This window comes from Salmo trutta, chromosome 4, assembly GCF_901001165.1.
Source record: "Salmo trutta chromosome 4, fSalTru1.1, whole genome shotgun sequence".
Classification (NCBI taxonomy): Eukaryota; Metazoa; Chordata; class Actinopteri; order Salmoniformes; family Salmonidae; genus Salmo; species Salmo trutta.
In genome coordinates this window covers 61269928-61295739 of record NC_042960.1, presented here as the reverse complement: position 1 = coordinate 61295739, position 25812 = coordinate 61269928, and the positions used below count along the sequence as shown (strand labels likewise).

The 25812-nt window shown below is 45.0% G+C and overlaps 1 protein-coding gene across 3 annotated transcripts in view; it reads right to left on the bottom strand.

Annotated features, from left to right (window-relative positions):
* The window catches only part of LOC115192772 (MOB kinase activator 2), a 102133-nt gene that overhangs the window by 44277 nt on the left and 32044 nt on the right, over positions 1–25812 (bottom strand). The window contains exon 1 of one of the 3 annotated variants that reach the window (XM_029751624.1): positions 18728–19473. The exons of 1 other annotated variant lie outside the window; for it this stretch is intronic. In XM_029751624.1, the coding sequence (XP_029607484.1) occupies positions 18728–18765 (38 nt within the window). In that variant the 5' untranslated portion in view covers positions 18766–19473. Of the gene's footprint in view, positions 1–14743; positions 15472–18727; positions 19474–25812 lie in introns of those variants that run through there. One more of the 3 variants, XM_029751623.1, reaches the window with a different exon arrangement.

Genomic DNA, 25812 nt, shown 5'->3' with positions numbered 1-25812 from the left:
CTTCAGAGGCCAGTGTTGTATTTAGGAACAATAGTGCCACCTACAGGCAAATGTCTATGCACAGACCCTGACAGACGCTTATAGCTTCAGAGTTACATTTTTCCCATTCTCCATTTCCTAGTATATTTCTATAATGAGGGCGTAGATGCTGAAGGATGTTTGTGTTTGTGATGCGTGGGTGAACTCCGTTTCCTGAAACCTGAACCTCACCCACCACATTCACAGCTCTACGCTGCAGCATCCATTCACAGAGAGATACTGCTGGCTCCATATCACGTTACTATGTACAGAAAAGTAGTATAAAAAAACGAAGATCTAAAAAGACACAGGAAGTGAGACAGACTTGCCTTTAAAAGCTGCTGCTATATCTTTCTCCAGATGCAGCATCGCACTACGATTGAAACCAGTGAAACCTGAAAGAATCTGACAGAGCCAGGAGCAGGTGAACTACAGCCTACCAGGCAGAAGGCCGGGCATTAGAACAGACAGACATCTGAAGACTGGTGTAGCTTAGTAGAACACCACTATCGCCCATCATCATCATCATCACTCTTCGTATCGTCATTGGACATGATAGAGTGAAAGAGGGAGACGGATGCAAGGAGGGAGAGATGGAGGGAGGAGTGGAAAAGAGAAGGGCTTGGTGTAGCAGTTGGGCTAGCTACGAGGGACATGCGATGGAACAATGGAGGGAGGACTAACGAGCGGGGTAAGGAGGGAGGAACGTGATGAAGGGAGGAGTGAAGGGAGAGAGGAGGCTTGTGTAAGAGATGAGGAGAGGGAGGGAGGGAGGAAAAGAGAGGAGGAACTTTGTGCAAGGTCAGGAGGGAAAAGGAAAGGAAGGATGAAATGAAAACGAGGGAGTGAGGTATGTACTAGGTAGACTGTCCCACACCCTGTTCTGTCCCCACTAATGTTTTCTCAGGAAGCCAGACAGACAGAGGGAGACTGTGTGAAGGAAGGAAAGGTGGAGGGGTAGATAGAGGGAAGCAGGACTGTGTAAGGGAAAAAGGATGGAGGGAGAGAGAGAGAGATGGTAGCTGGCGCCACCCATATTTGCTCAGGACGTGCGTGTGGACAGGGGACAGGCCAGCGGGATGCAGCGGGAACAGAGTGGTCTTTTCATGGAGCAGTAAACCTGGTGGGCAGAGAGGGACAGACTGACTCACTGCCAGGTCAGAGTTACTGGGGCCATACAACCAATGTCAGTGCTCCTACGTAGAGTGAAAAAGGAAACAGGTCAATGTTAGTAAGGAGTAATAAAGTAAGAGGCAGAGAGAGGAGGGTTAAGCAACACGACGGGAGAAACGGACAGCACGGCGGGAGAAACGGACAGCACGACGGGAGAAACGGACAGCACGACGGGGGAAACGGACAGCACGGCGGGAGAAACGGACAGCACGACGGGGGAAACGGACAGCACGGCGGGGGAAACGGACAGCACGGCGGGAGAACGGACAGCACGGCGGGAGAAACGGACAGCACGGCGGGAGAAACGGACAGCACGGCGGGAGAAACGGACAGCACGGCGGGAGAAACGGACAGCACGGCGGGAGAAACGGACAGCACGGCGGGAGAAACGGACAGCACGGCGGGAGAAACGGACAGCACGGCGGGAGAAACGGACAGCACGGCGGGAGAAACGGACAGCACGGCGGGAGAAACGGACAGCACGGCGGGAGAAACGGACAGCACGGCGGGAGAAACGGACAGCACGGCGGGAGAAACGGACAGCACGGCGGGGGAAACGGACAGCACGGCGGGAGAAACGGACAGCACGGCGGGGGAAACGGACAGCACGGCGGGAGAAACGGACAGCACGGCGGGAGAAACGGACAGCACGACGGGGGAAACGGACAGCACGACGGGAGAAACTGAAAGAATGTGTGAGAAATGAGAAACGTCTCATACATCAAAGAGTCTGAACGTGAAGAGTAATCTTCAAGTTAATTTAAATGTCTCACACCCCCTTGTTTTCAGGACTGATACTATCTCCAGCAAATGTTGTTCAAACACTGAATTGAACTGACCGCAGTCACGTGTTGTGCCCAAAACATCTACATTTATTACAAAAAGCCCCCCACCTGTCCATTTCTCGAGATGTTGTGCAAAGTCTGCTTGAAATAGCCATTCTCATAGTTCATGTGACCAAAAACAACTACAAACATGCAGAGGAAGAGAGCAAAACAAAAAATAAAGCGAGAGTGAGAGAAAAAGAGACATTGAGAGGTTAAAAGGCCCACCTCCCTGGAAAGTTGGCCGAAACGAGATATGTAGCCTAACCTCCATTTTAGCACAGGGCTATTTATTTTTAATTGATCCTTTATTTAACTAGGCAAGTCAGTTAAGAACAAACTCTTATTTATAATGATGGCCTACCCCGACCAACGCTGGGCTAATTGTGTGCCCCCCTATGGGACTCCCAATCACGGCCAGTTGTGACACAGCCTGGAATCGAACCAAGGTCTGTAGTGACGCCTCTAGCACTGAGATGCAGTGCCTTAGACCGCTGCGCCACTCAGAAGCCCAACATTTCATTGGGGTTGTTTCATCAAAGAGCCTTTCCACACTCTGAAGTCAGGAGGACTTTGTGTTAGTCAGACTAATTAAGAGACATCTGTAACTACTTGACAAGCATGATGCTGATCATTATTGCCTTAACAGACAAACACACTCGCCATTAGTTAGGAGAGATGTGTGTGCTCATCTTCAAAACAACAACTGCTTGTTCAGACAGGAAAAGTCAGAAGAGAATGCAAGGCCAGCTGAAAAACTGCCCAATAGGAACATCAAGCTCGGTTTGTATGAAGAAGTATAGCTCATCAAATATACTACCTTCCTTCAGACTAGACAAAACAGCATATAACAGTGTGTGTCTGTTGCTGCATGCATGGGTACCTATTCTCTGAGCTATAGGCCCTCTTTGCATGCACTACTTTGCGGACACAAACTAGGTCCAGGAGAGATACTTGTGTAGTGTAAAGAGATGGATCTAGATTCAAATCCCTCTTTAAAAGAGATGTCTCCCACAGTACCGCCAAAAGAGACATCTACACCACAAACCCCCCTCTGAATGGTAGTGTAAAGAACTGCTCTCCCACACCACATGTCCCTGCAATAATGACCTTAATACCAGTAGCCAAATTTGAAAATGAAAGGCTTTAAAAATATCCTCACATTTGTGAATCAATGCATTAATCAAGTGTGCAACATGGTTTAGATGCCCTGTATAGCGTTTATATTGACACTATCGTGAACAGAGAGAAGCTTTAGCTCTCCCCTGAAACTGAGACACCACAACAGCCTGGGGAGAGAAACCTGATGCAACCATTACTCTTCATCTGCTATAACTAGCACAACAACATTTAGCTACTAGCCTGCTACAACTAACACAACAGCATTTAGCTACTAGCCTGCTACAACTAGCACAGCAACAAGAGCTACTAGCCTGCTACAACTAGCACAGCAACAAGAGCTACTAGCCTGCTACAACTAGCACAGCAACAAGAGCTACTAGCCTGCTACAACTAGCACAGCAACAAGAGCTACTAGCCTGCTACAACTAGCACAGCAACAAGAGCTACTAGCCTGCTACAACTAGCACAGCAACAAGAGCTACTAGCCTGCTACAACTAGCACAGCAACAAGAGCTACTAGCTTGCTACAACTAGCACAGCAACAAGAGCTACTAGCCTGCTACAACTAGCACAGCAACAAGAGCTACTAGCCTGCTACAACTAGCACAGCAACAAGAGCTACTAGCCTGCTACAACTAGCACAGCAACAAGAGCTACTAGCCTACTACAACTAGCAAAACAACAGCTAACCTGCTATCAACACAACTACCACAGGGATGTCAAAATCTATTGTTCAACTTATGAACCAAACTTCTTCTGTCAAAAGAATGTCATACCAGTGCTAATGAGATTTCTGTCCATTAGCCATGAGGGATTAATACGACTCAATGTACATGCCTGTTTGTCAGGGAAAATCACACTCAACTCACTAACCAGTTGAACAAACCTCTCAAGAATTACTGAAATGTGACAGATGGCTTGTGGTGCAAGAACTTAACTAGGGCCCTGAGTATTTTCTTGTTCCTTCACAATGTAAACAGACTAGGGAAAGCTGAGGGCCCTATACATAACAGATTGTAACAGTGTTATGGTGATAGATTGTTTAGACAGAGGAGAATGTTATGATGGATTCCAGGACCAAGCTGCACGTTTTCCTCCTGGAGGGCACTGTTAGGATGGCAGAGAGACACCCTGCCCATCTCACAACGGCAAACACCACACACTCCCCTCCTTCCCTCTGCCAGACTGAAGACACACAACAAAAATCAAACAGGCAGTTCAACATCGAGAAGACAGAAAAACAATAGTGCAACCACATGTTCCTGCCTCTTTCTCTTTGACTTTCACACCCAGATGGTGTCGTAATGAGCGAGGGAGGAAGTGGGCAGAAGAGGCTCCCATTCATGTTCGAATGGGGAAATAAAGAGGAATAACGGAGGGGTGATAGGTCAAATCAATAAGTACCTTCTGTGAGGTGAAGGGAGGAAGCAGTGGCTGACGTCTATGCTCAATACATAGCAATAGACACTGACAAATGGCAAGCTCTAGGTTTCTCAGTGTAGACCAATCAAAGGGGTACGTCGCCTATCCCACAGCGATAATATGAGCTCATCCTTTTTATGAACCGATGAGATCAGCTGCTAGGCCTAGAACACCCAGGGGGGCGGGGGAACATCAATGACCTCATCCAGTCGCCCAGGTGTAAACAAGCCTGTGATTGGCTGGCTGGTTGGCAGCACCTGGCTGACTCCTGGGGAGGCAGGGGATATGAGCTCCAATTTAATGATTGCGCTCATTAGGTTTCTATGGCACTGCTTTGGGTCCCATGGGTTTGTGATGAAGAGACCTACATAGGCACAGTGCTGTTGGGTCTTGAAAAGTCACCTTTCATTCTCTCCTTTCTTCCCTGACCACCAGCTTAGCAATAAAATAATATGAAAGCATTTTAGATTATAGGTCTGCGTCTGTAATAACGTGAGTAAATAACAGATCGGAATGTTACCTCGGGAACATTGCTGTCGTCAGCAAAATCTCTGCCACATCCCCCCTCCCCTTGGTCCACCTCCTGTTGGTCCACCTCCTCTCAGGTTAGCCTAAACAGTCAGTATGTGTGACTCATAAGAATCATAATCATATCTCAGAGAGGAAGTAGAAGTGAACCACTGTTCTGTGAAGGTGGAAGACATGACGATACTGTCTGTACGTGCAAGAGTGTGCTTCCTGTGCCTCAAACTTTTCCTTCCCTCCATCCTTGGTAGCTGCGCCATTTCAGATGGCTGACAATTGAAACAAATGAGGGGTACAGCTGCCAAGCGCACTGCAGCACCCAGCCAATTACACAGCTATGCAGGCAGGGGTGTGTGTGTGTGTGTGGAGAGGGAGAGAGAAAGTGTGTGGATAGAAAGAAAGCAGTCTGGAGAGTGTGAGGGTATGAGGTGAAAATGAGAGAGTGAGAGAACGAGAGAGTGAGTAAGCAAGAGAGAGAGAGAAAAATCATAGGTGCAGAACATTGTGTATTGAGGCATTTTAAGGACTTGTCTGCCTACCTACCACTCCACTCTCCCCCACTTGCGTCAAACTCCATAAACAGGAAGTGATACGCCCAGGCATTTCCTGTGTCCCTTATTCTGTGCCTTATGTTCCCAGAGACCCTCGGGAGGGGCACACAGCTATGGTTTCTGCCCCTAACCCTTACTCATAGGGTCTACTACCCTTCATCTCATCCCACTGCAGGAGCCAGAGGAGATGTGAGGGGATGACATTGAATCATCCAGCAGCATTAGCCAGCCACAAAAAGGCCAAGTTTTCATGGAGAGAGTGAGTGTGAGTGTGTGTGTGCGCTGACGGTGCAGATCTAAATGTGGAGGTAAGGTTACAGCAAAGCTGTCTCCTCTCTCTCCAAAGGCGGACTGGTCCACTTTTAGCCCAGGGGCCTGTCTAAATCAGGGTTTTTTTGTGTGCAAAGTTATCATTATCTGGCTAATAATGTGGACATTAAGCAACAACAAAAAACGGGCAGTGAAGGGGCCCTCCAAAATAATCTAAATAAAGGGTCCGGTGTGTTAGAAATGCCAGGACCGATTTCTGGTCCCAGTCACCTCTAGCCAGACCCAGGTAGGGCTGTGCGCACACACACACACACACTTAGCTATGCATTACAGTCTAGTGCAGACTGCTAAGTCCAGGTGAAAGCAGAGAAGGACAGGGAGTCTGTCAGTCCGTCAGTCTCCTTATCTGAACTGACCAGTAGGACTGGGCAAATCCAGTATAATGTTACACTGCTTGCATGTGGCTTACAACACCTCAGACTGAGACCAGAGAGTTTATGGTGCTTCACGTGGGGCGAATCTCAATTGATTTTCTTGATTCCTTCTCAAAACCCATTGCCTTCCCCTCTGACCTCATCGTCCAATGGATTTTGAGGAGGTGGTAAGAGAGGACACGAGGAATCAAGGAAATGCAATTGAGATTCTCCCATGGAGGTCGCTCTGCAATCTTGACTCAACAGGAAGGGAAGGAGGAAATGGTTGACAATTGAAGCAGAGTCCTAGTCCCTTCCTCCACTCCTGTACTCTGCCTTCCATTCCTTCTGCAACAGGTTGAGGTACAGAGACTAGAATATTCTCCAGTCTGCTGCACGGTCCCCAACCCACAGCCCAGGCCCTTGGCCAGACAGACAGGGTGTGTGTGTCTGTGCAGTCAGTCAGTCAATTATAGGAAAATAACCATGCCATTATTCAGCCTAACGGTGGACTTTTTCAAACACTTATATACAAGTTAGCAATAAAAAAAACATTTTCACTTAAGTCGAGGCTTGCCAAGCCAAGTCCAATTGAGCTCTATTTGAGTGACAGACGGGGTTTTGGGCCAGGTGATATGCAGTATGGAGGAGTGAGGTGGTTTAGGACCGTGTACCCACAACAGCACACATTTTTACCGTAACCCTGGACAAGCACACCTGATTCAACTAATCATACACCTCATTCAGCTCATTGAGGCTTGGTTTGTCCAGGGCTATAATGAAACAGGTGTATTGTTGGGGGTACTGGAGGACCAGGGTTGGGAAACACTGGTTCAGGAAAAAACAGTCTCAGCACTGTAGAATGGGCCAGGCCTGCCAAAGATTTGAAATATCTAATCATATTTAACCTTTATTTAACTAGGCAAGTCAGTTAAGAACAAATTCTTATTTACAATGACGGCCTACCGATGAACAGTGGGTTAACGACCTTGTTCAGGGGCAGAACGACAGATTTTTACCTTGTCAGCTCAGGATTCAATTCAGCAACATTTCACTAACTGGCCCAACGCTCAAACCACAAGGCTACCTGCCTAATGACAGCCACATGGCACAAATGCACACCCACCCACTCACACTCTCAGGGACCATTGTTCTGGTGTCTAGCGCCTCAGGTCCTGAACGTTCCGAGCTGTAGTCACTAGTCACCCTCTGCGGCATCAACACAGTGACAGGACAACACCACATTTCCGCATCGCCCCCCAAAACAGATACCCAAATCCTGAGAAGCAAAAACATCTTATAAAACAGCATTCATGGCATCTTTATCTCATGTTTTATTACAGTCTGCCTCTCCCCCTCTCTACAACCTTAGAGAGGAGATGACTGTTAGGTCTGGAAATTGCCAGGGACCTCACGATACGATATTATTATGATACTTAGGAGCAGATAATATGTATTGCAATTTTCACAATTCTTCATGTATTGCGATTCGATACTGGGATGTCATTGCGATTTTATGTTGGAAACATATTGTTCACTGTACGTCTGCTCCAGAGAGACAGAACATGAAGAAAAAGTTCTGGAAACATTTTGGCTCACTATTTAAAAAGATGTGGAACAAGCTATAGTATGAAAAATACTATAGCTTGTTATACAGGTACAGCCGACTAGCGCTAGCTAACGCTACCGACAGTAAAAATAAAATAAAAATGACTTTAAAAAGAAATAATACTGGGATATGTAACTATCAATTTTTCCCCACTACATCACTAATGACTGTCCTGCTCTTGACCTCCAGCTGGATAACACACACACACACACAGAACACACACACAGAACACACACACAGAACACACACACACACACACCTCAAGTCTTAGGAGAAAACAGACAGAGGAACCGCTGGGCGAAGCTCCAAACCAGGTAGGTGTCAGATACAGACAGGCCTACATATGAATGAAGCGTGGTGTATAGGGCTGAGGGCTAATTGAATTGTACCGTTTCCTCTGTATTAGGTTAGCCTACCCTCCAATCACACTGACCCAGTGTTATATCAGTCATGTGAGGAGGGCCCAGGTTAATGAGTGTGTGTGTGTTTAGGTCAAACAGGGCATCGACCGTTCTACCATCATACAGACCTACAGCCAAGGCGAAGGTTAAAATAGGCTACAACTCACTGTGAATCTGACTACTCTTCTCCGTGGAGCCGTGTCTGTCCAATACAGCAAAAACATGCTTCAGTTTACGTGCTGCTTAGGACATATCCCTTCTCAATCTATCCTCTCTGTCTCACCCTTATAGTGATCATCTGGCGAGTACCTGTTTTAAACCCAGACTGACAGGAAGCTAATCTGTGTGTGTGAGAGAGAGTGAGAGGGGAAAACCACAGGAAAATCATCCTGACGCAGGTTGAAAATGTAAGACAGAGTGAAACTTTTGTGGTCAGAGCAGAAAGCAGAGCACACAATGCTACTTTAGTTTTCAGCTATTTCTGTCCGAGAGTTGGGATTGGACTGTGGCTGAAGTCAACAAGGACCTTGTCCATGTGGGTGTTTCCAAAACCAACACTCATCAATCAAACCGACAACACCACCAAACCCCCTGATTGGCTGACAGAGGTGCCAAGGTAGACAGGAAGTAGTGCCAGAAATAGAACTGATCGGTCACCCAATTAGGCGTCAGCAGGAGCCAAGTCCCACCTCAGGACTGGTGATAATTGCCCTGTAAAGAAAAACTACAGTTTCTGGAACTGGGCCGTGCTTTCACAAAGCTACTGTGTGTGTTTTACCTATAGACGTACGCACACACACAGTCATGTGTTTGGACACACATGTGAACAGAAACACAAAGGGCAGGCTGTTCTTCACGCTAGCTAGGTGGAGGGAGCAAATGTAAACAGAGTTCTGAATGGCACAGAGAGGGTCTGATGGCCTAATCCGATTCAGGTTCACAAGTGTGAGTGTGTTAGGTCTGGGCAGTATACCGTATTTGACTATATACCGATACTGATGCACGGACCGGTTTGGGTTTTGACTTTACCTTGTATAACGGCATTTCAATGTTTGGTTTGTTAAATGTGTTACCCACTCTGCCGTGTGAAATAATTTACGTTTTTTATAGTTTACTCCGTTTTCTACTTGAGTCCTCTGTCTCCAACTCTCTTTCCACACACACCAAGCCCCAACACTCAACGAGAGCAGTTTTTGTGCAACCACGAGTCACAACATCCATCTGTAGTGACAATGTGCATGGTCAATGCTGCAGGTTTTGGTGACAACGATGAAATATAAATCTATGAGCGTTATAGAATTCCTGTTTGCAAACTGCTAGTTTTTCCTTTTCTTAGCAAGTTGTGGCTAAAATAAATAGTTTTAGCCGCTAATGCTAATCGCTAGTTTACCGGCTTGCCAGCTAGCTAGCTAAATGTACTTAGAGCAAACGTGGCTAGCTAGCTAGCTAACACAGCTTGATAACAGTGCTGGTGTAGACCTAGATCAGCATGTTTGTGCAACGGTAGATTTTAAATCAAAGTGGAATAAGCAAAGCATGATTATTTTTGCTACATCATAGCTACAGTAAGAGAAAACATGTAATATAACATTAATTAGGGTCCACTGGGAAACATTGACCAAAACTTTGGTTCCTACCTTGTCACAATAACCCCTCCCTGAATTTTCATTCGTTGTCATGTCACACACTATATTTAAAGTGCCCACTTTATTCCATCTTTTGGTTTAAGTTTCACTGAACAGTATACAACAATCAGAATGGACAAAGCCCCAAGCATTTCGCTACACTCGCATTAACATCTGCTAACCATGTGTATGGGACAAAATACATTTGATTTGATTAACCTCTTCACTATAGGGGGCAGTATTTTCACGGCCGGATGAAAAACGTACCCAAATTAAACTGCCTCCTACTCAGACTCAGAAGGTAGGATATGCATATTATTAGTAGATTTGTATAGAAAACACTCTGAAGTTTCTAAAACTGTTTGAATGATGTCTGTGAGTATAACAGAACTAATATGGCAGGCAAAACCCTGAGAAAAATCCAACCAGGAAGTTTGACCTCACATGGTTGTAGTCATTTCAAATGATGTTCTATCTAAACTACAGTGTCTGTGATGTCATATTGCACTTCCTAAGGCTTCCACTAGATGTCAACAGTCATTAGAACCTTGTTTGAGGCTTCTACAATGCAATTTGATTGAATAATACCTGGAACAGTAAGTGGTCGGGCTGGTGTCGTTGCCTTACCTCGTGCGCGCTCACGTAGGGCTAGCCATTTTAATTTTTCTTCTGTAATGAATCTGCTATTGTCCGGTTGGAATATTATCGAAATTCTACGTTAAAAACACCCTAAAGCTTGATTGTGAACATGGTTTGACATGTTTCTACAAACGCTGAGGGAACTTTATAACTTTTCGTCGATGGTGGACAGATGCATTTTGGAATGGTGATCTGGACGCGCCATCAAAACGGATTTATTTCGACATTTTTAACATATTTCAGCATTTTGTGGATGCCGTGGCTGGACGGCTAACTGAATAGCTTGGGGCTCAGTACTCAGAATATTGAACAATGTGCTTTCTCCGTAAAGTTATTTTGAAATCTGACAAAGTGGTTGCATAAAGAAATAGTTCATCTACACTTCTTTAATTAATTGTTATATATTTTGTCAACGTTTATGATGAGTATTTCTGTAAATTATGGTGCACATTCACCGGAAATTTGGGGGTGAATACATTTTCTGAACGTCACGCGCCAATGTAAAATGGGTTTTTTGGATATAAATATGAACTTGATGGAACAAAAAAATGCATGTATTGTCTAACATAATGTCCTAAGAGTGTCATCTGATGAAGATCGTCAAAGGTTAGTGCATCATTTTAGCTGGTTTTGTGCTTTTGGACGGCTACCCTTGCTTGGAAAATGGCTGTCCTTGCTAGGAAAATGGCAGTGTTTTTTTTGCTGTGGTGCTATCCTAACATAATCTAACGTTTTGCTTTCGCTGTAAAGCCTTTTTGAAATCGGACAACGTGGTTGGATTCAGGAGAACTGTATCTTTAAAATGGTGTAAAATAGTCGTATGTTTGAGAAAATTGAATTGTGGTATTTTAGTTGTTTTTGTATTTCGCGCCATGCGATCCCATTGGCTGTTGGCTAGGGGTTCCGAACGCCTAGATGTAAGAAGTTAAAAACACTTAGAATGTATCTGGTGCCTCCCTAGGGTCAAGTATATTTATAACTTTTATTATTCAAAAACCTCAAATACTGTCATAAATGTGAAAAATATCAAGATATGATATTTTGGCCATATCGTTCAACACTAGTGTGCATTAGTTTGCAACAGTTAGCTCCTCACCATTAAACCCTCCATAATGAGCTGATGATATATATATATATATAGCCGTAGTGCAGCTAAAGCGAGTCCTACAACCACATATAAGAGGGGGGCTCTTCCACCCAGTCTGCCAGATCTAACTCACTCATCTGGTAGCATGATGCTTGGTCAACAACACTCTCTGAACCCTCAAGAGCAGGTAGGAGTAGTGTAAAGTTGCTCCTAGACGCTGCTACAAGATCTGTTGTATGTTTTCTCCCGAATGGTTCAGGTTGTGATTTAGAGAAGCTGAGCTGATACCAGATCTGTGTCCAAAACTGAACGTGGCCCAGGTAACCATTAGAGATCGACCGATTAATTAGGGCCGATTTCAAGTTATAACAATCGGTATTTTTGGCCACCGATTTGCCGATTTTTAAAAACATTTTTTTTATATAAATATTTTTTAACTTGGCAAGTCAGTTAAGAACACATTCTTATTTGCAATGACAGCCTAGGAACGGTGGGTTAACTGCCTTGTTCAGGGGCAGAACGACACATTTTTACCTTGTCAGCTTGGGGATGCAACCTTACGGTTAACTAGTCCAACGCTCTAACCACCTGCTTTACATTGCACTCCACGAGGAGCCTGCCTGTTACGCGAATGCAGTAAGAAGCCAAGGTAAGTTGCTAGCTAGCATTAAACGTATCTTATAAAAACAATCAATCAATCATAATCACTAGTTAACTACACATGGTTGATGATATTACTAGTTTATCTAACCTGTCATGCGTTGCATATAATCGATGCGGTGCGCATTCGCGAAAAAGGTCTGTCGTTGCTCCAACTTGTACCTAACCATAAACATCAATGTCTTTCTTAAAATCAATAAACAAGTATATATTTTTAAACCTGCATCTTTAGTTAATATTACCTGCTAACATGAATTTCTTTTAACTAGGGAAAATGTGTCACCTCTGCAACAGAGTCAGGGTATATGAAACAGTTTGAGCCGCCTGGATCGTTGCGAACTGTGAAGACTATTTCTTCCTAACAAAGACAGCCGACTTCGCCAAACGCGGGATGATTTAACAAAAGCGCATTTGCGAAAAAAGCACAATCGTAGCACGACTGTACCTAACCATAAACATCAACGCCTTTCTTAAAATCAATACACAGAAGTATATATTTTTAAACCTGCATATTTAGCTAAAAGAAATCCAGGTTAGCAGGCAATATTAACCAGGTGAAATTGTCACTTCTCTTCCGTTCATTGCAGGCAGAGTCAGGGTATATGCAACAGTTTGGGCCGCCTGGCTCGTTGCGAACTCATTTGCCAGAATTTTACGTAATTATGACATAACATTGAAGGTTGTGCAATGTAACAGGAATATTTAGACTTATGGATGCCACCCGTTAGATAAAATATGGAACGGTTCCGTATTTCACTGAAAGAATAAACGTGAGTTTCTGGATTCGACCATATTAATGATCTAAGGCTCGTGTTTGTGTGTTATGTTATAATTAAGTCTATGATTTGATAGAGCAGTCTGACTGAGCGATGGTAGGCAGCAGCAGGCTCGTAAGCATTCATTCAAAATAGCACTTTCGTGCGTTTTGCCAGAAGCCCTTCACAATGCATTGCGCTGTTTATGACTTCAAGCCTGTCAACTCCCAAGATTAGGCTGGTGTAACCGATATGAAATGGCTTGCTAGTTAGCGGGTGCGCGCTAATAGCATTTCAAACGTCACTCGCTCTGAGACTTGGAGTAGTTGTTCCCCTTGCTCTGCATGGGTAACGCTGCTTCGAGGGTGGCTGTTGTCGATGTGTTCCTGGTTCGAGCCCAGGTAGGAGCGAGGAGAGGGACGGAAGCTATACTGTTACACTGGCAATACTAAAGTGCCTATAAGAACATCCAATAGTCAAAGGTATATGAAATACAAATTGTATAGAGAGAAATAGTCCTATAATTCCTATAATAACTACAACCTAAAACTTCTTACCTGGGAATATTGAAGACTCATGTTAAAAGGAACCACCAGCTTTCATATGTTCTCATGTTCTGAGCAAGGAACTTAAACGTTAGCTTTCTTACATGGCACATAACGCACTTTACTTGTGTTTGCATTATTTAAACCAAATTGAACATGTTTCATTATTTATTTGAGGCTAAATTGATTTTATTGATGTATTATATTAAGTTAAAATAAGTGTTCATTCAGTATTGTTGTAATTGTCATTATTACAAATAAATATTTTTTTTTAAATTATATAAAAAAATGTTTTTAAATAAAATAAAATATTTTTAATAAAAAAAAAAAAAAAACAACAGCAAAAATCTGCCAATTAAATCGGTAGCGGCTTTTTTTGGCCCTCCAATAATCGGCATCGGCGTTGAAAAATCATAATCGGTTGACCTCTAGTAACCATGCTATGCTTACTAATCTAGCTACCATGGCTCAAGTAACCATGCTAACTAAGCTAGCTAAGTAAACAACTTTTTCCCTTCCACAACTAGAACCCCTTTAACTGTATGAGAAGGTCAAAGTCTAGCTAGCAGACTACCTCACTGCTCTGCTATACCAAACAGAAAGGTCTTGGGAAGGAACACAGTGACTGTGTGTACAAACAAACAGACGAGACCATCCGACCGGCCAGCAGGGCAGTGGACGGGAGGTTGGGCTGGCTACATGCCATTCCTCCTCTAACCAGCCTTAAACCTGGGCATACCTCAGTTTCTGGCCCAGTGCCATTCCTCCTCCTAACTCAAGGAGGCTAAATCACTACATGGCTCTGGCTCTGTACCATTCTGGCACAACTAGCTTGCTCCCTTCTCCTCGGTCTGACTAAAGCCAAATCTGTGCCGCTACATCGTCTCCTTCAAACCATACCGCAGAATCAGAGAAACACAAAGCTACAGAGCAGTTTCAGCCACAGAGGGGCAGGGAGAGGGAGGACAAGACCAAAATTAAAACTAAAAGTTACAGCGACACAACCAGGAATAACGAACAGCGAGAGAGAGGGAGAGCAATACAGAAAGTGAGCGCAAGACAGAGAGAGATAAAGGGGTGAGCAGAGCAAGAGTAGCTAATTACCTATAGAAGAAGCAGTCGCAGCAGACCAGGACCCCCATCCAGCTGGTATTAGAGACAGTGGCAGGTCTGTGAGGGTCCCACCCAGGTCTTTCACTCTTCCCTCCTTCTACAGGTGAAGGGGGGGCTCTATCTGAGCACACAGCTCCAGCATAGCACCTCCCGTTTTCTCTCCCTCACACACACCGCGGTAACTGGCTGCTCACGAACTGCGTCCCCATACACACACACACTCTTAGCGGTCCAATCAGCAAACAGGCCACCACTGATGAATGTCCGCAGCACCTTACAGACAACCTCTTACAGCAACTTGGAGCCCATTCGAAGTGTCTTCCCCTCTCTTTCTCGCTAGAACTACTGCTGCCTGCCTCTTTCCTTCCCTCTCCATCCCTCGCTCCCTCTTTCTCTGGCTGGCTCCCACTTGAAAGGCGGGAAGATTAGCTTGGCAAACAGACTCGCATAAACAAACTGCTGACTGCTGGGTAGGACAGGGCGGACTGCGGGAGAGAGAGAGTAAGAGAGAGAGGCACACAGGAAGGCTCTGGGCTCTAGCAAAAATCTCTGCCATCTGTATATCCCAAACAAGGAGTAAACACACTTGACCACACACACCCAAAACAAATTGTCTGATTTGAGATTGGCTGGTTATTGAGTGATACACCTCTGTTAGCTGGTCCATAGCCTGTACTGAAAAACAGAACCTGCAAACCAAGCCTGCCTGTTGAAACTGGGAGATGGTGCCAGGTGTGTTGCAAAAGAAAAGCTAATAGCAAAAGAACAGAGGGACCAGAACAACTTGGACACACACACGTTCACTTGTCATTCTTCCACATAGGGAGGATTAGAATATGCTAGGCTCTGGTCCATGATGTGAACAGGCAAACGCGGTGAGGAAGGAGTGCCCTTCTCAAGTGGAACAGTAATCTGTGCTGCTCAGTCATGTTGTCAACAAGGCAGCATGTGTATCGTCCAGAAACAAACATCTCTTTTCCATAAAATATGTTACAATTTTCAAGCTTTTCATTGAAAAGGTAGATAAAGCGTTATCAAAAGTGATCACTTTGCATGTGAAAACACAGAATCCTACTCATTACTTCACAACCTTAATTATGTCACTTTTGCTTTGAGCCGACTTTGACGGGGCTTTGAATGTGGCACCTCGCTCACACCCGGGAGGCAGCCGGGTCCAAAACCAACACAGTTAACTTTCACCTGGTGCAAAACAGTGCTACCTGGGCCAGATTAATCTAATCCCCTCGATGCATAGGCAGAAAGTAGGAGTGGCTAGAACACATCCCCAAGATTGCAGCCAATCACAGAAGAGCTCTGTGACAGTCAGTGCAGGCATACAAGATGAAGGACACTCTTCTCCCTCCTCTAGCTCGCCCTTTCCTTCTTTCACACTCTCATTATTTCTGACTTTTTCCATCTCTCTCCTGTCCTCTCCCTCCAAACTGCAGTGCCCCATTAGGTGAGTGTGAAAAGTGTGTGTGTGTGTGTATAGAGTGAGACAGAGATTCACCTTCATAAGGCCATATTGGTTTAGAAGTAGCCTGGAGTTGTGTTGTGATTTAGTTACCAACTCGTTAAAAGGCCCAACGACAAGGTGACACTAATCTCTTCCTGACAGACAAACACGACCCAAGCAAGCCTTTCCAGCCGAAACAGTTTGTGCATAGATTATGACAACGTTGTGACGTTTTGGTTCATTTTGGACTTCGGTAAGTTTTTTTTCCGGCTGTTCGGGCACACATTTTTTCTCGAGTCATGCCGAAGTCAGTAGCCCGGAGTCTATGCCCCCTCGTCTGCGATTGTTCCACAGTAGGGATTCTTCAATGAAGTGCCTGTTGTCATTCAACGAGAAACGACTCATCCTTATGCACAACACTTTCCCACCCTTCCCTCCTCTCTCTGTTCTGTTCTGTATCAGATGAGATGGGGATAGGTGCCGCAGTAGCACAGCAAAGCACTTTTACAGCCAATGATGTCATAACCCTCCCTCCTTTCTCCATCCCTAGCTGCCTGTCACCAAGGGCCTCTGCTGCTACTGCCTCGCTTTGAGTTACACCTCCTACCTTCACACGCAAACACACACTACCTGATTGAAGAGGTATACAATGTGCCCAAACACCCACCTTTCCGTTCTCCTTCCTTCTCTCTCTCTCTGACACACACACACACACACACACACACACACACACACACACACACCTTGATTGAGGAGGCAGGCAGGGAGGGAGGGGATTGGTCAACAGTAGGGATTCTTAAATGAAGTGTCATCATTCAATGAGAAATAAATAAATAAATAGGGAACACGCACATTTTTTCCATTGAGAAATACTGCACCAAACATGGAAAATTTCACGATTAAGATCTCCCCGGCAAAAACGTTGAAATTAATGACAGGTTTGAGGTATCTTAGATTAATTCTGACTATTTTGAGGAATTGTATACTGGCTATGGCGTCTCAAAATGGACAAACAGTACTATCGCAGCTTTTCTCATTTCTCAAGGTAAGGTCTTTTAAGGGAGTATGTGAGCACACTCGTTCAGCTAGCCGAACTGAAGAATTCTCTCCTCTGGGTCTATGTGATACAGTGTGTGTGTGTGTGTGTGTGTGAGCAGTGGAAGGGCCTGTGGCTGATAACAAGGCCAGTGGGTAAAGGGTGCCAGAGGGAGATGGAAGGAAACTGCCATTACATCAACACTAATTTTCAACAATTAAAACTGAGAGCATGCTTGTGTATAAAACATGTATAATGTGTGTGTGGTATGCTTGTTAAACAATAGAGAGAGAGGGAGAGACAGAGAGAGAGAGAGAGAGAGAGAGAGAGAGAGTGTGTGTGTTTGTGTGTGTGTGTGTGTGTGTCAAAACACCCCAAAAAAGAGAAAGACAAGGAACTGGGCATAATAGTTACAAGGGCCGGATTTAAGAATTTAAATTGCAGAAAGTTTGCTTGGTTTGACGATGAGGAGGAAGACAAAGCACATCTATTCATTAAACTTGTGAGTTGAAGATATACATAATGAGGGAGAGAATGATTTACTTCCCAGGGAGAGGAGAGAGAACTTGTGGGTTGAAGATATATATAATGAGGGAGAGAATGAATTACTTCCCAGGGAGAGGAGAGAGAACTTGTGGGTTGAAGATATACATAATGAGGGAGAGAATGAATTACTTCCCAGGGAGAGGAGAGAGAACTTGTGGGCTGGGGTTCTAATGGCCCTACTAGGCAGTGGGCAATCATGTCAACTGAAAATGGGTGAGGAGACACCACACACCCAAGTTGCTAAGTGATGGCACCACAGGGGAGATATTTCTGTGGATATTTTTTAATCAAGGGGAAGGGGAGAGAGGGGAGAGGTGGAGAGGAAGGGAGGAAGGAGGGAGAGAGAGAGATAATAAACAAAAGTGTAATAAACACTTGCTTTGGCAATGTAAACATGTTTCCCATGCCAATAAAGCCCTTTGAATTTAATTGAGAAAGTGAGATGGGGGGGGGGGGGGCTGATGGGAGAGGTCGGCATCACGTCGGCATCACAATGGCAAAGGTCTGGGGCCAGAAAATGAGTTTAAGATTGACATCATCAAACCATTATTCGAACCTCAACCACGTCAAGTCTGCCTTTCAAATGTTTTAAAACGCGTCTTTTCATTGGCGTGGCAACCGATGCAATAAATACACCGTCGTTGTTTTAACCATGATCAGTGAGTTTTCAGTGAAACGGGTTGTGAGTGAGAGCAACTACTTCCATCAGCTGCATCCATACAGCGCGTGCGTATCATAACCACGTTTTAATTCAACAATAGAAATGCTCGAAGAGTCAATCACGACACAAACAACTGATCATACCGACGACATTACAGTCACACAATAAACATTGATCAACTGCGTCTGATAAACTTCACAATGCACTGTTTACGTATATATGTGTCGAATATAGAAAGAAGCCTAACCCGAGTAGTGAATGGATAAAGTCCCTTACCTATTCAATGTATAGGAGCCGTTCCGTTTAAACCTCATCCCGGACGATAGGAATCGGATAAAGAAATCCAGAATTGATTACGTTCAGTTTTCGATGCACCTTGAAAACGCCTGTGTCTTTGACGGATGCAGACAAGAACAATAAAAACGGAGTTGTCGTGCAGACCTTACTCTTCCTTTTCCCCTGTATCTCTCGATCCTTCCTTCCAAACCTCCGCCCCCTGTTCGGGTCCCCCAGCTTCCGCTGGGCAGGGTTTACAAGTCGGGGGGCAAGGATGTCAAAACAAATGCTTCGATGCAACAAAACAACGATAGCTCATCATTCAAATCGCTACAATTACATCAGTGAGGATGTCGGGAAATAATCCGAGCAATGATACCTAGTGTTTCTTTAGATATGATGCCCTACTTTGTGTCCTCAGTAGCCCGCTTAAGTAAATCAGACACTTTCTCAGACACGTCACTGAATTAAATAAAAATTACTTTAAAGCTTCTCGATTTTAGTACAATCTACTAATGCTATATCAATAGCTAACATTACTCGCATGATTTGCATATTCCCAACTTCTGCCACAAAATATAGATTCCTTTGTCAATCAATGCACAGTGAGAAATACATCACCATCTGCTTTCCAGTCATGAAAAATGATTCATAGTGCCTATTATTCATCCTTGCCCGACAGATCCACGGATAGAGGATATATCTTGCAGGCTATATTTTCCTCCCGTCTGCTATAAGGAGAGGACAGAACAGACTCCAAGTGAACACTTGTCAGCATGTGGACTGTGAGACAGATTGGAGCTATTAATAGACTAAGGAGCCGTTAAAGCCTGCTAAATCCACAGCTTCAAGTATGTGTGAGAGAGAGAGTCGGATTCCAGACCTAAGAACATTAGATAATAGGCCTACAGGTCCCTATGACCAGTACTTGATAGCTAATATGGTCATTGCTCCACCTTGCCCAATGGTAAACTACCACCATCCATAACATTTCAGAGCTAAGAAGTGTGTGGAGCAGAGGGGGCTGGTGGGGAGAGCTATAGGAGGACATGCTCATTGTAATGGCTGGAGTGGAATTAATGGAATGGAGTCAAACATGTGGTTTCCATATATTCCATGTGTTTGATACCTTTCCATTTATTCCATTCCAGCCATTACAATGAGCCTGTCCTCCTATAGCTCCTCCCACCAGCCTCCTCTTGTGCAGAGTAAGGGCGAGGCCCAGTCTTCAGACTGAGCACGTGCTCAGTGAAATGAGGCGATAGTAATCACTAATCAGGGCTGCTCCTGACAACAACAAAAAAAATCATGTGTTCTTTATATTTGTTACTGCTCGGTTAAAAAAAACCTTGGTCGACCAACGGCCTATTGACCAAACCATCAATTGATTGGGGTCAGCCCTAGTAATCATATTACCTTGACATAGAAGGGACAAATAAAGGAAACACTAGATAGTTTAGTGACCTAGATCATTTGTGTGTATGTATTGATATGTAGGCTACGTGTGCCTTTAGTACATTTTCTCATGTAGTTCTGTCCTTGAGCTGTTCTTGTCCATTAATGTTCTGTATTATGTTTCATGTTTTGTGTGGACCCCAGGAAAAGTAGCTGCTGCTTTTGAAACAGCTAATGGGGATCCTAATTAAATACCAAATACTAAAGTAAATGAAGGATGCAAAGTATACTGAAAGCAGGTGCTTCCACACAGGTGTGGTTCCTGAGTTAATTAAGCCATTAAAACATCCCATCATGCTTAGCGTCATGTATAAAATGCCCAGTTGTCCATTATTTTGTCTACCATCGCTAGAAGAGGAGATCTCAGTGACTTTGAAAGAGGGTTTTAAAATGAGCATGGGGGTTTAAAGGGTGTATGTGTTTCTCAGTCACCAGATCTCAACCCAATTGAACGATTATGGGACATTCTGGAGACTGATATTCATGGCAACAGAAATTCATGGCACCATTTTAATAGTGAAATTATTTAAAACCAGTTACATGTGTGTACTAAGGTTTGTACACGCTAGTAATACATGGCACCTCCTGTGGAGCAGTGTGTAATAGGCACAGTGTGTGTGTGCTCTCTCTCCTGCACCAGACCTCTTAGTGCTGGTTGTAGTGGCTCCAGGGTGGTTTATTACCAACACAGCTGATCAATCAATCACTCTGCTAGAGCCACACAGCTGATCAATCAATCAATCACTCTGCTAGAGCCACACGGCTGATCAATCAATCACTCTGCTAGAGCCACACAGTTGATCAATCAATCAATCACTCTGCTAGAGCCACACGGCTGATCAATCAATCACTCTGCTAGAGCCACACAGTTGATCAATCAATCAATCACTCTGCTAGAGCCACACGGCTGATCAATCAATCACTCTGCTAGAGCCACACAGCTGATCAATCAATCAATCACTCTGCTAATCAATCAATCAATCACTCTGCTAGAGCCACACAGCTGATCAATCAATCAATCACTCTGCTAGAGCCACACGGCTGATCAATCAATCAATCACTCTGCTAGAGCCACACAGCTGATCAAACAATCAATCACTGCTAGAGCCACACGGCTGATCAATCAATCACTCTGCTAGAGCCACACGGCTGATCAATCAATCACTCTGCTAGAGCCACACGGCTGATCAATCAATCAATCACTCTGCTAGAGCCACACGGCTGATCAATCAATCAATCACTCTGCTAGAGCCACACAGCTGATCAATCAATCAATCAATCAAATCACTCTGCTAGAGCCACACAGCTGATCAATCAATCACTCTGTTAGAGCACACAGCTGATCAATCAATCACTCTGCTAGAGCCACACGGCTGATCAATCAATCACTCTGCTAGAGCCACACGGCTGATCAATCAATCACTCTGCTAGAGCCACACAGCTGATCAATCAATCAATCACTCTGCTAGAGCCACACAGCTGATCAATCAATCAATCAATCAATCACTCTGCTAGAGCCACACAGCTGATCAATCAATCACTCTGCTAGAGCCACACGGCTGATCAATCAATCAATCACTCTGCTAGAGCCACACAGCTGATCAATCAATCACTCTGTTAGAGCCACACGGCTGATCAATCAATCACTCTGCTAGAGCCACACGGCTGATCAATCAATCACTCTGCTAGAGCCACACGGCTGATCAATCAATCACTCTGCTAGAGCCACACAGTTGATCAATCAATCACTCTGCTAGAGCCACACAGCTGATCAATCAATCAATCACTCTGCTAGAGCCACACGGCTGATCAATCAATCAATCACTCTGCTAGAGCCACACAGCTGATCAATCAATCATTCTGCTAGAGCCACACGGCTGATCAATAAATCAATCACTCTGCTAGAGCCACACGGCTGATCAATCAATCAATCACTCTGCTAGAGCCACACAGCTGATCAAACAATCAATCACTCTGCTAGAGCCACACGGCTGATCAATCAATCACTCTGCTAGAGCCACACGGCTGATCAATCAATCACTCTGCTAGAGCCACACGGCTGATCAATCAATCACTCTGCTAGAGCCACACGGCTGATCAATCAATCAATCACTCTGCTAGAGCCACACGGCTGATCAATCAATCAATCACTCTGCTAGAGCCACACGGCTGATCAATCAATCAATCACTCTGCTAGAGCCACACAGCTGATCAATCAATCAATCAATCACTCTGCTAGAGCCACACGGCTGATCAATCAATCACTCTGTTAGAGCCACACAGCTGATCAATCAATCACTCTGCTAGAGCCACACGGCTGATCAATCAATCAATCACTCTGCTAGAGCCACACAGCTGATCAATCAATCAATCAATCACTCTGCTAGAGCCACACGGCTGATCAATCAATCACTCTGTTAGAGCCACACAGCTGATCAATCAATCACTCTGCTAGAGCCACACAGCTGATCAATCAATCACTCTGCTGGAGCCACACTGCAGAGTTACACAATACTGGCACTGGGGGGGGGGGGGGGGGGGGGGGGGGGGGGGGGGGGGGGGGGGGGGGGGGGGGGGGGGGGGGGGGGGGGGGGGGGGGGAATGGGAGACTGCAGACCACAGAAACCTTTAGCCAGTCCTTTATTGCGCAACTCTGAACTCAAAACCCTCCTATTTTCCATCCATTCTGCCATTCCTCACCCGTTGGTTCCTTTCTCCTTCCCTCCCGTCTGACTCTGTTCTCCTCCCTCCATCCATCTTTCCATCTCTTCATTCATTCTGCCGTTCTCTATCCCTCTCTTCATGCCTTCCTATTTTGACATTCATCCCCAACTTGCACCATTGATCCTTTTCATTGCGTCCTGGTGTGAGTTTCATAAGAGCAGCATAGTGTGCTTGTATGGTTTCATGCTAATGACCAAGCAGTCAGTGCTCCCTTCCCCTGTTGACATCTTCATGATCATCATCATCATCATCATCATTCCCACCCAGACAGAACTCTCCTCTCTGCCTTCCCCTGTTGACATCATCATGATCATCATCATCATCATCATCATCATCATTATTCCCACCCAGACAGAACTCTCCTCTCTGCCTTGCCCTGTTTTCTAGTAGTTTTGCTACCAAGTCAGAGAAGAAAATGCAGCTTTTTCTGTCCTCCTCCCAGTAACAGCTGCTGGGTTCTGAGGCTGAGAAGTTAACAGGCAGAAAGAGAAGGTTTTCAGAAACGCTTCCAACACCGCAGTGCATAATAACAGCCCCAGTCCTCTCTCTCTCTCCCCTCACAGGCTTTCCAGGAATACAGAAAATGTGTTCAGGCCTAGTCGGATTCTCTGCACCTCAAACCACGTTGGTTGAAGCACTGTCTATCGTCTACTCCTCATGAGAGAATCTTGGACAGGGCCAGATTGGATGCTCCAGTTATGCAAGCCGTCTTTATTTTACTTATGCCTCCAACCAGGGTTCACATTGCATTATTGACTCAGTGGTGCTGGTCCGTCTGGACGACCAATGGGAATACTTTTAGAGGGGGCGTGCCCACATCCATACCTTCAGTAACACTATTTGGGAGTGTTCTGCTCTGTTATGGTACATCTTGGTATCACCCTCAGGCACTCCTGTAATTCAAATAGTTTAACGACTACTGACTTTGGGTCGGTTTTAATGTTAATTCCCAGCGAGAACGCAATCCGATCTATGAGAGAAATAATCCTTGTAGGGATGAATGAACAGTTTGACTGAGCCCTGCATTGCCTGTCCTATAGGCTCAAACAACAACAACCCTGGGTTTCTCTAGTCTAGACCGCTGCTGGACATGAGAGAGCTGTGCTCTGGCACCACCCAATGGTTCCAAATGCTACTGAAATTGATTTTTTCCCCGAGGGGAGAGAAGGGGAGAATCTCAATTGCATTACCTTGATTCCTCACGTCCTCGCCTCCTAAGGAGAAGCTAGTGCAGCTACTGACGTGCAGCTACTGACGTACCGCCACTGGGGCTGCTATGATCGCTTGTATGTGCTGGAGTTGATGTCATGTGATCAAGGAGATGAGGAACTGGAAGGAGGTGAGGAAAGGAGATGAAATGGCAGGGAGGGAAGAGAGAAGCAGCCATTAATGTCTAGCTGTCTGGTTTGGGCTGGCTGCACAGAGAGAGACATGACAGACAGAGGATCTCTGTGTTGACTGGCTGATATGCTGTCTAGTATGCCGACTGGTATTCCTGATATGCACTGGACTTGAACTCATGCGATGAAGGGAAGGAGACAAGTTAAGGAGATGAGCAGAGGAGACAAGGAGCCATTGATCTTTTGTTGCTGAGAATTTCCCTGTGCAGATGAGTTTCATGATTCAAATCAAAATTTCTTGGTCGCATACACATATTTTGCAGATGTTATTGCAGGTGTAGTGAAATGCTTTTGTTCAAAGTTGCTTAGGAGCCTGAAACAAGGCGGCCATGTCTATCAGTGCCATCTTCTTCTGATTTACAGAAATTCACTGAAAACACACACTAACACGGAACCCAAACCAGCTGCGCCCGTGCGCCATTGTGCATACATTGATTTTGTCCCCCTACACCAAACGCGATCACGACACGCAGGCTAAAATATCAAAACAAACTCTGAACCAATTACACTAATTTGGGGACAGGTCGAAAAGCATTAAACATGTATAGCAATTTAGCTAGTTAGCTTGCACTTGCTAGCTAATTTGTCCTATTTAGCTAGCTTGCTGTTGCTAGCTAATTTGTCCTGGGATATAAACATTGAGTTGTTATTTTACCTGAAATGCACAAGGTCCTCTACTCCGACAATTAATCCACACATAAAACGGTCAACCGAATCGTTTCTAGTCATCTCTCCTCCTTCCAGGCTTTTCATCTTTGAATTTATATGGTGATTGGCATCTACACTTTCATAGTATTACCACGACAAATGGCAAAACAAAGTCCCACATGTAGAGTGTCACGTACACTATAGGCCTAAGCACCAGACAGGAAGCAGCAGGCCTAAGCATCAGACAGGAAGCAGCAGGCCTAAGCACCAGACAGGAAGCAGCAGGCCTAAGCACCAGACAGGAAGCAGCAGGCCTAAGCACCAGACAGGAAGCAGCAGGCCTAAGCACCAGACAGGAAGCAGCAGGCCTAAGCACCAGACAGGAAGCAGCAGGCCTAAGCACCAGACAGGAAGCAGCAGGCCTAAGCACCAGACAGGAAGCAGCATTGAGGTCAGGTCATGCCAGAGAGAAGTGAAATATCTATCTAATGATAAACTGACAATGTTACAGTAAGGGGCTTTGGGGACATTTGTGCCCCGGCTGGAATTTAAACTAGGGGAAAGATTGAAGCACCGTACGATCAAAAGACATCAGAAAAACATTGAAAAAGACGTTGAAAACACATATTTGTGGTTGGGGTTTGTAGCCTGTAGCTAGACTTAGCCTGTCTAGAAGGAAATGCTCAACTCCAGCAGTTAGAGCTCAACAGAAAGACGAGGCCAAGTCCCTGACCCAGTGTTCCTCAATGAGAGGAAACGGATGTGGGGTTGTCAGCACCTCCACACACACACACACACACACACACACACACACACACACACACACACACACACACACACACACACACACACACACAC